The sequence below is a fragment of the Phyllobates terribilis genome, unplaced genomic scaffold (assembly GCF_046119375.1).
Source record: "Phyllobates terribilis strain yellow unplaced genomic scaffold, ASM4611937v1 Scaffold_1__5_contigs__length_1240528914, whole genome shotgun sequence".
Lineage (NCBI taxonomy): Eukaryota > Metazoa > Chordata > Amphibia > Anura > Dendrobatidae > Phyllobates > Phyllobates terribilis.
The window spans coordinates 598,103,948-598,119,600 of NW_027362761.1; the positions used below are offsets into that span (position 1 = coordinate 598,103,948).

The 15,653-nt window shown below is 43.0% G+C and overlaps 1 protein-coding gene across 1 annotated transcript in view; it reads left to right on the forward strand.

The window, feature by feature from the left end:
* LOC141274224 (uncharacterized) overlaps positions 1 to 15,653 on the forward strand; it is a 154,612-nt gene that overhangs the window by 75,101 nt on the left and 63,858 nt on the right. The window contains exon 10 of the mRNA XM_073686288.1: positions 8,274 to 9,440. Within this exon, the coding sequence (XP_073542389.1) occupies positions 8,274 to 9,440 (1,167 nt within the window). The remainder of the gene's footprint in view (positions 1 to 8,273; positions 9,441 to 15,653) is intronic.

The window sequence follows — 15,653 nt, forward strand, 5'->3', positions numbered from 1 at the left end:
AGGTGGCTACTTTGAAGAACCTAGAATATAAGACATATTTTCAGTTGTTTCACACTTTTTTGTTAAGTATATAATTCCACATGGGTTAATTCATAGTTTTGATGCCTTCAGTGTGAATGTACAATTTTCATAGTCATGAAAATGCAGAAAAATCTTTAAATGAGAAGGTGTGTCCAAACTTTTGTGTCTAAACTTGCTGCTTATTTAAGTGTTTATACCGAGGCGGATGTTGAGATTTATCTCTATTTAAAGAAGAAGAAAAACGTTGTAGCCCGTCTTTTAATAGATCAGGTTCTCTCCTCTTAGTGATCCCAGAGGATCCTTTCCAGGAGGGAGGCCGTGACGTCATGGTGACATCATGAGCTCTCAAAAGCAATTACTGGTAAATGGTCACCGTCCTCCCCCCAATCTGCATAGAGTGAATTAGGAGAGAAGAAACCAATGGATAGAAATGTGGAGCTTTCTCCAGCTCCTCTGTGGTTCCATCCCTGGAGACGAAACTTGGAGAAGTTGCGTTTTTTAGTACGGTTCCTTCATCTGACTGACGAGGGTCTTCTCTGTCCCTCTCCTCAGGGTCCTCATCCTCCGAGTGCAGAGCATTAGGTTTTGGCCTTGCTGATTATCACTTCATACTTGAGGCCCACAATGTGCTGGGTCCTTGGTACCGGGGGTGAGGACCACAACAATGTAATTTAGTCCCTGATACATAAACATAGAATTACCGGTTCTGAGAGACGAGTCTCATATGGAGACAGATACACGGCAGGTCATGTATTCAGTCTCTGTGTCTCCACAGATGGATCCAGGAGGAGAAATCCACCAGAGAGATGTCCCCGTCCTCGGTATTCCCATGACTGTCCAGAGGAGAATCACTACATCCTGGAGGATCATCGGGTAGATGACACTGAAGTCCCCACAACATCTGACCATGAAGTGATGGGACCTGAGCTCATCTTACATTGTTCTTTTTAGGGTGAAGATCTGATTGATATTAAGGTTGAGGTTATACATGGAGCACAAGAGGCGACCGCAATATGGGCCGATCAGCAGGGTGAGGAGGGGAGACTGTCATGTCGGTTCTGTGGTCATCTACTACTACTTTCCATCATTGCATAACACAATCTACAGTGGCATGTAAAAGTTTGGGCACCCCTGGTCAAAATTACTGTTATTGTGACCAGTTGAAGATGAAAAGATCTCTAAAAGACCTAAAGTTAAAGATGACACATTTCCTTTGTATTACCCTTGGACATTTGTGTGCTCAGATAACTTTGACCAATGATTCAGACCTTACTTAGCCTGTTAGGGTTAGGGCTCGTTCACTATCATCGTTAGGAAAGGCCAGCTTTATAAAAACGCAGCCTACTCTAACAATGTGCCCAAAAAACAGCAGCCATGGCTTCTTCTAATCTGCTGTCTAGCACTCTGAAAATGGTGGAGGCCCACAAAGCAGGAGAAGGCTATGAGCAAAGCTTTTTCAAGTTGCCCTTTCCTCGGTTCAAAATGTAATAAAGAAATGGCAGTTAACAGAAACAGTGGAGGTCAAGATAAGGTCTGGAAGACCAAGCAAATTTTCAGTAGGATTGCTAGAGAGGCAAATCAGAACCCCCGCCTGACTGCAAAAGACCTTCAGAAAGATTTAGCAGACTCTGGAGTTGTGGTACATTGTTGTACTCTTCAGAGACACCTGCACAAATCTGGCCTTCATGGAAGAGTCATCAGAAGAAAACCTCTCTTGCGACCTCACCATGAAATTCAGCGTCAGAAGTCTGCAAAAGTACATCTAAGAAGGTCTGATGCATTTTGAAAACAAGTCTTGTGGACCGATGAGGTTAACATAGAGCAATGATCAAAGTTGTGTGGAGGAAAAAGGGCACAGAATTTTAGGAAAAGTACATCTCGCCAACCATTAAGCATGGTGGTGGATCAATCATGCTTTGGGGTTGTGTTGCAGCCAATGGCACAGGGAACGGGTAGAGGGAAGAATGGATTCCATGAAATTTCAGCAAATTCTTGATGGAAACATAACACCATCTGCAAAAAAGCTGGAGGTGAAAAGAGGATGGCAAATAATAATTATATTAAACACACGTCAAAAGGCGCAAGCTGAAGGTTTTACAATGGCCCTCATAGTCCCTTGATTTGAACATCATTGAAAATCTGTGGCTAGACCTCAAAATAGCAGACGATGCAAGACGACCCAAGAATCTCACAGAAGTGGAAGAATTCTCCAAAGAAGAATGAATGAAAGAATGAAAATCCCTCAAACAAGAATTGAAAGACTATTGTCTGGCTACAAAAACCATTTACACGCTGTGATACTTTCAGAAGGGGGGCGCTACTAGGTACTAACCTTGCCGGGTGCCAAAACTTATGTATTTGCCCATTTTCCCTTATTGAATTTTTTTTTAAATGTAAAAGATGAAAATATATATAATTTATTATTTATTGTTTTGCCTAAAATACAAAGGAAATGTCATCTTTAACTTTAGGCCTTTTAGAGATTATTTCATCTTCAACTTAACTGTTCACAATAACAGGAATTTTGACCATTGGTGCCTAAACTTTTACATGTCACTGTATTCTGTCACTATGTGTTTCCTACAGATGGACTCATGGAAAGAAATCCACCAGAGAGATGTCCCCGTCCTCTGTATCCCCAGGACTGTCCAGAGGAGAATCACAACATCCCGGAGAGTCATCAGGTAGATGGAGCTGAGCCCTGTACCGGATCTGTATATGGGGGACATTTCTGATCGAGGTCATGGATGTCACAGATTTTGGTGGTTTCTTGTATTGCGCTGATTGTTACATCTGATATATCAGGAGGAAGATCCAACTAAGAAAGTGAAGGACGAGACAGAAGAAGAAGTTATGACGAACGTGGATCAGCCGTGTGTGAGTGACGTGAAGGAGGAGATTCCTGTAGATGTTTCCACAGGTGTGTAATAATGACCGGCGTGTGATGATGATGACTGGCGTATGACGATGATGATTGGTATGTGACTATGATTAGCGGCGTGTGATGATGATGACTGGTGTATGACGATGATGATTGGCATGTGACTATGATTAGCGGCGCCTGACGATGACCGGTGTGTGATATTGTATGAAGTCTCCGGTGCAGTGAAGCTTTATCCGCTGTCCACATCACAGCAGAAGCGTCCGGTGATGGCGCGGCTGCTCTTGTACAGAGTCCGATTGAGCACCGATGAATTACTGGGCCGCATACACACCTCTTCTTAATGATTTAATAAGCACATTTTTAATTTTCCTAATTGTGTCTTTTAATATTACTTCCATATTTTATTTTCATATATTTTTCTTACACAAGTCTCATGTTGCCATATAAATGACTGAGCTTGCGATTCAGACAGAACCCCAGGAGAAGATTCCATATAATGAGGCGCTGTGGACGCCGTCTGGCCTATGATCCAGTGATGTCCATCTTTTTCAGTGTGCATAAAAGTGCAGTCGACCAGAGGCTAGACGGAGTCCGATGTAACTCTGCTGCCTCATTATTCTGAATGGATCCCTCAGGGGTGTCATCTGAATCATGTATTTTGTAGATTTAGATGGAAACCCCGATGTACAGTGGGTACGGAAAGTATTCTTACCCCTTTAAATTTTTCACTCTTTGATTTATTGCAGCTATTCGGTAAGTTCTAAAAAGTTCATTTATTTTTCTCATCAGGGTATGTGCACACGATGCAGAAATGAAGCAGAAAATTTCTGCATCATTTCTGCATCTCCCTGGCAGAAAAAACGCATGCAGATTGTGCATGCGTTTTTCCTGCAGAATACATGCGGATCCACATGCAGATTCACATGCGTTTCCGCATGCAGATTGACAAGCGCTTTCCAGGCGATTTTAGCATCACCTGGAAAGTGCTTGACCACTAGGTCACACTATATAAATCCATGCAAACGGCATGGATTTATATAGTGTGACCCGAGAGAGTGTATATACTTACCTCCGATGGCCCGCGCTGTCCTGCTTTACAAAGTTCCCGGCTGCCGGCAACTTTGAATTGAAAGACCTGCCGACGTCAGCGTCACGTGACCCGTCACATGACTCTGACGTCAGCGCAGGTCCTACAACTCACTGCAAGTGCCGGGAACCAAGCAGGAGCGCTGCGCGGGCCGACAGAAGGTAAGAATACATTTATTTTTTATTTTATTCTTGTTTTTACAGCTTTTTTAATGGTACCTGGGTGTGGATGAGACTCTCCTCTCCTCCACACCCGGGTACCATCCGCATATTAGAACGCGCCAATAGCGCAAGTACAGATGCAGTCTTGCGGAATTGGCGCGTTCTAATGCAAGTCAATGGCGGCGAAAACGCCGCGTTTCCGCAAAATTAATTGACATGCTGCGGATTTTTGACCGCAGCGTTAACGCTGCGGAAAAATCCGCATCATGGGCACAGCACATGCGGATTTCCATTGGGGAACATTGCTTCCCTTCTACCATGCGTTTTTCATGCGTTTCCGCGGCGTTTACGCAACTGCAAAAACGCCGCGGAAACGCATGAAAGACGCATCGTGTGAACTCAGCCTTAAAGTACACTCTGCACCCCATCTTGACTGAAAAAAAACAGAAATGCAGACATTTTTGCAAATTTATTAAAAAAGAAAAACTGAAATATCACATGGTCATTGTTATGATCTGCAACATAAACTAAGGAATGATAGGGGAAAGCTGTCCCTACAGTAAGACTAAGCTGAATCCCTACGATGTAGCGGGCTGCCTGTTCCTGGTGAACAGACCCTCCTTCGTCCTCGGCTAGTCTGAACGGAGACCTATAGAATAAAGGGAGGGGTCCCTAAAAGAACTAAGGACTGGGACAAAAATGGGACACCTCCTAACAGAAGTTGTTGCAGAGCAAAAGACCAACTGACAAGAAGTACTAGAGGTCCCAGGGGACCAAGCAAACTGCCAGAGATAGGCACAGAAGCACCTGGCTAGATAGAGAGTCTAGAAAACACTGAAGTCCAGCAAAGCCAGAAGGGCGGAGCTGGAATAAATAGGCAGCTGGTCACGTGACCGCAAAACACAAGATAGCCAAAACTAACAGGAGGGTTCTAACAGTCATAAGTATTCAGACCCTTTGCTCAGTGTTGAGTAGAAGCCCCTTTTGAGCTAGTACAGCCATGAGTCTTCTTGGGAATGATGCAACAAGTTTTTCACAACTGGATTTGGGGATCCTCTTCCATTCTTCCTTGCAGATCCTCTCCAGTTCCATCAGGTTGGATGGTGAATGTTGGTGGACAGCCATTTTCATGTCTCTCCAGAGATGCTCAATTGGGTTTAGGTCAGGGCTCTGGCTGGGCCAGTCAAGAATGGCCACAGAGTTGTTCTGAAGCCACTCCTTTGTCATTTTAGCTGTGTGCTTAGGGTCACTGTCTTGTTGGAAGGTGAACCTTCGGCCAAGTCTGAGGTCCAGAGCACTCTAGAAGAGGTTTTCATCCAGGATATCTCTGTACTTGGCTGCATTCATGTTTCCTTCAATTGCAACCAGTCATCCTGTCCCTGCAGCTGAAAAATACCCCCATAGCATGATGCTGCTACCACCATGTTTCACTGTAGGGATTGTATTGGGTAGGTCATGAGCAGTGCCTGGTTTTCTCCACACATACCGCTTAGAATTCTAACCAAAAAGTTCTATCTTTGTCTCATCAGACCAGAGAATCTTATTTCTCATAGTCTGTGAGTCCTTCATGTGTTTTTGAGCAAATTCTATGCAGGCTTTCATATGTCTTGCACTGACTAGATCCTTCCATCTGGCCACTCTGCCATAAAGGCCCGACTTGTGGAGGGCTGCAGTGATAGTTGACTTATGTGAGCTTTCTCCCATCTCCCTACTGCATCTCTGGAGCTCAGCCACAGTGATCTTGGGGTTCTTCTTTACTTCTCTCACCAAGGCTCTTCTCCCACGATTGCTCAGTTTGGCTGGACGGCCAGGTCTAGGAAGACTTCTGGTGGTCCCAAACTTCTTCCATTTAAGGATTATGAAAGCCACTGTGCTCTTAGGAACCTTGAGTAATGCAGAAATTCTTTTGTAACCTTGGCCAGATCTGTGCCTTGCCACAATTCTGTGTCTGAGCTCCTTGGGCTGTTCCTTTTGAGGTCATGATTCTCATTTGGTCTCACATGCACTGTGAGCTGTGAGGTCTTATATAGACAGGTGTGTGCCTTTCCAAATCAAGTCCTATGAGTTTCATTAAACACAGCTGGACTCCAATGAAGGAGTAGAACCATCTCAAGGAAGATCACAAGGAAATGGACAGCATGTGACTTAAATATGAGTGTCTGAGCGAAGGATTTGAATACTTATGACCATGTGATATTTCAGTTTTTCTTTTTAAATAAATTTGCAAAATTGTCTGCATTTCTGTTTTTTTTCAGTCAAGATGGGGTGCAGAGTGGACTTTAATGAGAAAAATAAATGAACTTTTTAGAATTTACCAAATGGCTGCAATGAAACAAAGAGTGAAAAATTTAAAGAGGTCTGAATACCTCCCGACTGTAAGTGTTCAGCGTACAGCACAGGATAAATATAATCTAAAATGTTCTGTACCCCAAAATGCCACCATTAAGAGCTTCTACTCAACCCACAAAAATCAAGTCCCCACTCAGGTTCATCATCTGTAAACAGTAATATAGGGGTTGTCCATATTACTGGTAGCACAAAGGCTCTGGAAAAGTGACTTGGCTCCCACTTCAAGAAATCCAGTGACATCTGCGCTCCCAAATCCAAATGCCCCCTCCTCCTGGGCCACACAGTGTGCAGTTAGCATCCACATGTTTGGCATAACTGTAGCGAGGAGAGCCAATTTATTTCTCCAGAAAGCACTAGCTGGGAATCATGTACTGGGTGCTACAACGTAAGGGCACTGCAATGTACCGGACACTACAATGTACTGGCCACTATAATGAAATATTTGCATTTTCACCTCGCAACATCCATTGCTGCTCGTTTCTGGAAAGCACCCATGGAGTCAAATTCATCACTACACCTGTAGTTACATTTCCAAACTGGTGTCACTTGAGGGGGGATTCTGCTCTTCTGCCACTTAGGGGCTCTGTATATGGAGTCTGCAAACTGTTCTACTAAAGTTTGTTCTCCAAGAGTCAAATAGCAGTCCTTCCCTCCCGAGTCTCGCCATGTGGCTAAGCAGTACAGTACAGACACATGTGGGGTATTTCCCCTTTCAGCAGAAATTGTTTAACAAATTATGTGGTCATTTTTACCCATTTTCCCTTGTGAAAATGTAAAATCTGGGGCTAAAATAATATTATAGTAGTAAAAATGTAATTTTTTTTTTCCTCACCTTTCAATTGTATAACATTTTGTGAATCACAATTACTTTGTATTTATTGGGAAAGTGCGCGGTGGATGCTGGGTGTGACGCTCGGGGAAACCCCACCCACACCCCGGCGTCCACCGCGGGGATCGCATCACCGAGTCACGCCTCACTTGACGTGACATCAGGGGAAGCAAGAGCCGGCTGAGGCCGGGGGTCGCGTGATGCCTGTGAGTGGCCAGCGATAGCGCCGCTCACAGGCAATAAAGACAAAGCAAGGTAATTAGAAAAAAATATCTCAACGGGTTAATTACAGTGGGGGCATTTTTAATAGTAGTTGACATCTTCTTTAATTGCGTGGACACTTTTCTATACTAAGGCCAAGATACGAAACTTGAGAGAGTGAAATGGCACTGGAGGTACATTAAGGGAACCTGTCATCAGTAATTACCACTTAAAGAACTATTTGCTGTCTAGTCTCTGCCACCCCTGACTTGTGCCAATGTCACCAGTTTATAAGTGTCATTCACTTTACCTGTCATTGTGTTAATGTGATGGCATGTAGTTGTCCTCCTTATTACTGGTACTTTCACTGACTGTTTTCATTGTGAGCTTCAGAAAATACATTCAGAAATCTCTTTTGGGTTGAAGAACAAACTCATATCTCATCTATCTTTCATCCTGATAGGAAATCCTTGTGAGAATAACGGTTTATCACTAAATTGTAAAAAAGAAGATATCAGGGAGCACTCTAATGGAGAAAACCTCATCACCCTTCCTGCACCTCCTGGACTTCACAGCACTTCACTTTCTTATAATCCTGCTGATCATGAGGAATCATCTCCTGAGCAATCTCGCATTATTACCAAAAGTCCAGGGAGCAAAGTGGATTCAAGATTTCAGTGTGACAAGCAATTTACAAAAAGCTCAGATTTTTTAACACACAGAAAACACAAAGGAGAGAAGCCATACTCCTGTCCCGAATGTGGGAAATGCTTTACATATAAATCAAGATTTGTTATACATGAGAAAATTCACACAGGAGAAAAACCATTTTCATGTTCGGAATGTGGGAAGTCCTTTAAACATAAAGGGGATCTTATTATACATCAGAGAATTCATACAGGAGAGAAGCCATATTCATGTTCGGAATGTGGGAAATGTTGTAGAAGTAAATCAGACCTTGTTAAACATCAAAGAATTCACACTGGAGAAAAGCCGTTTTCATGTTCGGAATGTGGGAAGTCCTTTAAACATAAAGGGGATCTTATTATACATCAGAGAATTCATACAGGAGAGAAGCCATATTCATGTTCGGAATGTGGGAAATGTTGTAGAAGTAAATCAAACCTTGTTAAACATCAAAGAATTCACACAGGAGAAAAACCTTTTTCATGTTTACAATGTAGAAGGTGCTTTACAGATAAATCACAGCTTTTTATACATCAGAGAATTCACACAGGAGAAAAGCCATATTCATGTTCAAAATGTGGAAAGTCCTTCACAGGTAAAGGAAGTCTTATTATACATCAGAGAATTCACACAGGAGAAAAGCCATATTCATGTTCAGAATGTGGGAAATGCTTTACATTTAAAGGGGGTCTTATTATACATCAGAAAATTCACAAAGGAGAAAAGCCATATTCATGTTCAGAATGTGGGAAATGCTTTACATTTAAAGGGGGTCTTATAACACATCAGAGAATTCACACAGGAGAAAAACCATTTTTGTGTTCACTATGTGGGAAGACCTTCACAGCTAAATGGCATCTTAGTAGACATCAGAGCATTCATACTGGAAAGTCGCCATATTCATGCTCAGAATGTGGGAAGTGTTTTAGTTCTAAATCAGATCTTGTTAAACATCACAGAATTCACACAAGAGAAAAACTTTTTTCATGTTTAGCATGTGGAAGATGCTTTGCAAATAAATCAGAGCTTGTTATACATCAAAGAATTCACACAGGAGAAAAGCCGTATTCATGTTCATTTTGTGAGAAATGCTTTACAAAAAAAAATTATCTTGTGCAGCATGAGAGAAGTCACACAGGAGAGAAGCCGTATACATGTTCAGAATGTGGGAAATCTTTTATGCGTAAATCAATTCTTGTAAAACATGAGAGAAGTCATATGGGAAAGAAAGTGTAATTATGTTCACTGTGTTTTATAAAGTTTAATAAACATTGTTCAGCATAAATGAGTACACCCCCTTTGATGAGTAAGATTTTATGTAATATCTCACTGAACACAAGATCAATTTCTAAAATTTTGCCAACACGAAGTTTCATAGAACATTTTTTTGTAATGAAAACATGAAAGTAAGGGTAATAATATAACTCTCATTAGAAAATCTTCAGTTTTACTCAAATTAGTTGATGCAAAAATGAGTACACCCCACATCAAAAGCTACTACATCTATTATTTTGTATGGCCTTGATAATTTTAAAGGACGGCACCAAGTTTTCTAGGCCTGGAATGAACAAGTTAGTGACAATACTACATCTATATTTTTTCTCTCTTTCAATAATGAGCTCTCTTGGAGCCTGGATGCTGGATGGAGTGATGACAACTTGTCTCTTCAGAATTCCCCATAGGTGTTTGGTTGGGTTCAGATCAGGAGACACTTGGCCACTGAATCACTGTCACCCTGTTCTTCAGAAATGCAACAGTGGCCTACCAAGGGAACAGAGTGATGGCAGCATCTTTTCTGTCACTATAGAGCAGAACATCTGTGAATTCAAGATACCATCAATGAAATGTAGCTCCTCATGCAGCCGCACATAAGGACACGGCCACCACCAGGTCTCACTGTAGACACCATGCATTCTCATTGTGTTCCTCACCTCTTCAATGTTATAAAGTTTTGAAGCTATCAGTTCCAAAAAAAAAACATTTATCTTGGTCTCATCACTCCAGAAGAGAAAGTCCCAGGAATCTTCATATGTTTCCACATGTGTCCTGGCAGATTGTAGGTCGGCTTTTTTGTGCATGGGATTCAGGAGAGGCTTTCTATGTGGACAACACCCATGTCTGCCATTCCTCTATAGAAAAATATGTCTGCTTTCAGCTCACCTCTCAATGCTTGGATGAGAAATCACAGTTGGGAAGGAATGGACGGGACAAAGAAAGTTACTGATAATCCAGCACTTGTTTTCCAGTGTGAATAAAACCAAAAACTTTTATTGAAGAATCCAAATTAAAATCATAGAAACATTAAAAAACAGATAGGAGCAAAACATCTACAGTGCTGGCCAAAAGTATTGGCACCCCTTTAATTCTGTCAGATAATACTCAGTTTCTTCCTGAAAATGATTGCAATCACAAATTCTTTGGTCTTATTCTCTTCATTTAATTTGCTTGCAAGGAAAAAACACAAAAGAGAATGAAGCAAAAATCAAATCGTTGATCATTTTACTCAAAACTCCAAAAAAGGGCCAGACAAAAGTATTGGCACCCTCAGCCTAATACTTGGTTGCACAACCTTTAACCTAAATAACTGCGAACAACCGCTTCCGGTAACCATCAATGAGTTTCTTACAATGCTCTGCTGGAATTGTAGACCATTCTTCTTTGGCAAACTGCTGCAGGTCCCTGATATTTGAAGGGTGCCTTCTCCAAACTGCCATTTTGAGATCTCTCCACAGGTGTTCTATGGGATTCAGGTCTGGACTCATTGCTTGCCACCTTAGAAGTCTCCAGTGCTTTCTCTAAAACCATTTTATAGTGCTTTTGGAAGTGTGTTTTGGGTCATTGTCCTGCTGGAAGACCCATGACCTTTGAGGGAGACCCAGCTTTCTCACACTGAGCCCTACATTATGCTGCAAAATTTGTTGGTAGTCTTCAGACTTCATAATGCCATGCACACGGTCAAGCCGTCCAGTGCCAGAGGCAGCAAAGCAACCCCAAAACATCAGGGAACCTCCGCCATGTTTGACTGTAGGGACCGTGTTCTTTTCTTTGAATGCCTCTTTTTTTTTCCTATACACTCATCTGTCTCATCTGACCAGAGAACATTCTTCCAAAACATTTTAGGCTTTCTCAGGTAAGTTTTGGCAAACTCCAGCCTGGCTTTTTTATGTCTCGGGGTAAGAAGTGGGGTCTTCCTGGGTATCCTACCATACAATCCCTTTTCATTCAGACGCAGACGGATAGTACGGGTTGACACTGTTGTACCCTCGGACTGCAGGGCAGCTTGAACTTGTTTGGATGTTAGTCGAGGTTCTTTATCCACCATCCGCACAATCTTGCGTTGAAATCTCTCGTCAATTTTTCTTTTCCGTCCACATCTAGGGAGGTTAGCCACAGTGCCATGGGCTTTACACTTCTTGATGACACTGCGCACGGAAGACACAGGAACATTCAGGTCTTTGGATATGGACTTGTAGCCTTGAGATTGCTCATGCTTCCTCACAATTTGGTTTCTCAAGTCCTCAGACAGTTCTTTGGTCTTCTTTCTTTTCTCCATGCTCAATGTGGTACACACAAGGACACAGGACAGAGGTTGAGTCAACTTTAATCCATGTTAACTGGCCGCAAGTGTGATTTAGTTATTGCCAACACCTGTTAGGTGCCACAGGTAAGTTACAGGTGCTGTTAATTACACCAATTAGAGAAGCATCACATGATTTTTCAAAGGGTGCCAATACTTTTGTCCACCCCCTTTTTTTAGGTTTGGTGTGGAATTATATCCAATTTGGCTTTAGGACAATTCTTTTTGTGTTTTTTTCATTGAAGACAAATTAAATGAAGATAACAATACCAAAGAATTTGTGATTGCAATCATTTTCAGGAAGAAACTGAGTATTATCTGACAGAATTGCAGGGGTGCCAATACTTTTGCCCAGCACTGTATGTGTTTCTACCTGGTATTTGTGTTCAGTTCTTCTTCATGACATAATAAATAACCAGTAACCGGCTTCTTATACACATCATAGGGTCTAATGCACAGCGGAGACCCCCAGCCCCAAATGGACATGTGCAAGTATGTCTACATTACCCCTATGGATGATCATATATCCACAACAAAAAGCATCCGTGCAATAGAAGAATGAAATGTCTGCATCTATAATGTGTATATTATGTATAATTACTATAAAAGAGGAAAAAACGCAATTCAGTAAATGGATACAAGGTCTGAATGAAGCTTCATATCACTGGGGAATCTGGGGTCCAATTCCAGAATCCACAAGGCTTCTCTGGGGTGTACTTTTTATACCAATCTCCCCCTTAGCTGGTCTGGTGACATATTCAATACCCACAACTGTAAAGTGATTAATCCCTATTGTGTTGTATGAGATGTTGTGATGCTGGAGATGTATTACGTGTTGTGGGGCCAAGAACGTCCCTAACGTGTCCCCCAATGCGGTGACGTAAGGGTCTGACCGTGCCCCCCACATATTGCAGCAGACAAGCTTCACATTGTATGGTGTCAATGACGTGTGGAGCTACAACTAATGAGATGTCGGATATTATAGGGTTTATTATGGTTAGTAGATGCAGACATTTTTGCTTTATGCACAGACTTGCACAAACCACATTTATTTCTCCCACATTCAATGAAACCTTTGGTGTTTGTCCTCCACGTGTCAGTTGCGTTTCTTGTTGCTGGATCCTTGTCGGTGTATAACATAGGTAAATGTTTTCTGGTAATATTCACTATATTATAGGAATCTTCTCTGCAGCCAGTATTGAATGTATCTCTAGACTGATGGATGTTTCCTTCTTTGTGCGTTTTCGGTAATGTATGAAATATTGGACATTGTGGGTGATTTTCCTTTAATCGTTCTATTTGTTTGGCATTAAGTACAGCCGATACCAAACCCTCCTCCAAAAGACAATGTAAGGGGGTATTGTATGAATTAGTAGGATCTCCATCTAGAGTGCGGCATATATTAGTATCGTCACCCATGTTCATAACCTCCGGCTCATACAACCCACTATCCAGAGCTGTGATCGAGCCCCCTTTATCTGCAGCTCTAATGACTTTATTAGGGCTGTGCTCAGGGCCGTATCTGGCATTCATGCTGCCCTAGGTACTTTAAGTGATCACGCCCCCTACTGGTAATTCATACTAAAAGTGCTCATACCCTTTAGGCCCCCTTCACACGTACCGGAGACACACACGTACACCCATTATAAGCTATAGGCTGCGCACATGGTCACACGGACCGGACATATCCGTTTTTTGCCTGCAGCTCGGACGTCAGTATGTCCTGTACACAGATGACATAAAGTGAGACATCCGCACACACGTCTGTGTGACACGTGCCGGAAGAGAGTGCAGAATAGAAATGACAGATATTTAGGTGTTAGATGTGCAAACATCGAGATAGATGATCGATATCCGTGAGATATATAATTAGTGCCCTGTGTGTGGAGTTTACTGTACTTGTGTTTAGCTAATAAATTAAAAAAGAGATGTGGAATCCTCCCTATTTTTGATAACCAGCAAAGGTAAAGCAGACAGCTGTGGGCGGATATTAGGGTGGGAAGGTCCTCGGTTACTGGGCCCTTCGCAACCTAAAAATACCAGCCCTCAGCCGCCTCAGAAATGGCGCACCAATTCTGGTGCTTTGCACGGCTCTGCCCGATTACCCTGGTGCGGTGGCGATCGGGGTAATGGTGGTTAGGGTTGTTGACAGCTGTGATTTGTCAAAAAACACAGCTGTTTTCAAGCCCTCAGGTTAGTAATGGAGAAGGAAAGGAAAGAGATCTCGGCACTCACCTGTAGTCAATCATTTATTCAACATCCACAGATCTGCAAAACGTTTCAGCTCCTCCAGAGCTTTTCTCAATTGTGGGCAATCACATAGAAATACAACATTTATATAGAAAAAAAACAAAGAAATTACATCACAATGAAATAAAAAATGAAGAAAACCACAAACATTCATATAATCATATTAGTCTCATTATATAAAATATACACTGCTCAAAAAAATAAAGGGAACACTTACACAACAGAATATAACTCCAAGTAAATCAAACTTCTGTGAAATCAAACTGTCCACTTAGGAAGCAACACTGATAATCAATTTCACATGCTGTTGTGCAAATCGAATAGACAATAGATGGAAATTATTGGCAATTATCAAGACACCCTCAATAAAGGAGTGGTTCTGCAGGTGGGGACCACAGACCACATCTCAGTACCAATGCTTTCTGGCTGATGTTTTGGTCAGTTTTGAATGTTGGTTGCGCTTTCACACTCGTGGTAGCATGAGACGGACTCTACAACCCACAGAAGTTGCTCAGGTAGTGCAGCTCATCCAGGATGGCACATCAGTGCGAGCTGTGGCAAGGTTTGCTGTGTCTGTCAGCGTAGTGTCCAGAGGCTGGAGGCGCTACCAGGAGACAGGCCAGTACACCAGGAGACGTGGAGGGGGCCGTAGGAGGGCAACAACCCAGCAGCAGGACCGCTACCTCTGCCTTTGTGCAAGGAGGAGCACTGCCAGAGCCCTGCAAAATGACCTCCAGCAGGCCACAAATGTGCATGTGTCTGCACAAACGCTTAGAAACCGACTTCATGAGGGTGGTATGAGGGCCCGACGTCCACAGATGGGGGTTGTGCTCACAGCCCAACACCGTGCAGGACGCTTTGCATTTACCACAGAACACCAGGATTGGCAAAGTCGCCACTGGCGCCGTGTGCTCTTCACAGATGAAAGCAGGTTCACACTGAGCACATGTGACAGACGTGACAGAGTCCGGAGACGCCGTGGAGAGTGATCTGCTGCCTGCAACATCCTTCAGCATGAGCGGTTTGGCAGTGGGTCAGTAATGGTGTGGGGTGGCATTTCTTTGGAGGACCGCACAGCCCTCCATATGCTTGCCAGAGGTAGCCTGACTGCCATTAGGTACCGAGATGAGATCCTCAGACCCCTTGTGAGACCATATGCTGGTGCGGTTGGCCCTGGGTTCCTCCTAATGCAGGACAATGCCAGACCTCATGTGGCTGGAGTGTGTCAGCAGTTCCTGCTAGATGAAGACATTGAAGCTATGGACTGGCCGCCCGTTCCCCAGATCTGAATCCGATTGAGCACATCTGGGACATCATGTCTTGCTCCATCCACCAACGTCATGTTGCACCACAGACTGTCCAGGAGTTGGCGGATGCTTTAGTCCAGGTCTGGGAGGAGATCCCACAGGAGACCATCCGCAACCTCATCAGGAGCATGCCCAGGCGTTGTAGGGAGGTCATACAGGCACGTGGAGGCCACACACAATACTGAGCCTCATTTTGACTTGTTTTAAGGACATTACATCAAAGTTGGATCAGCCTGTAGTGTGTTTTTCCACTTTGTACAGAACAAAGTATTCAATGAGAAGATTTCATTCATTCAGATC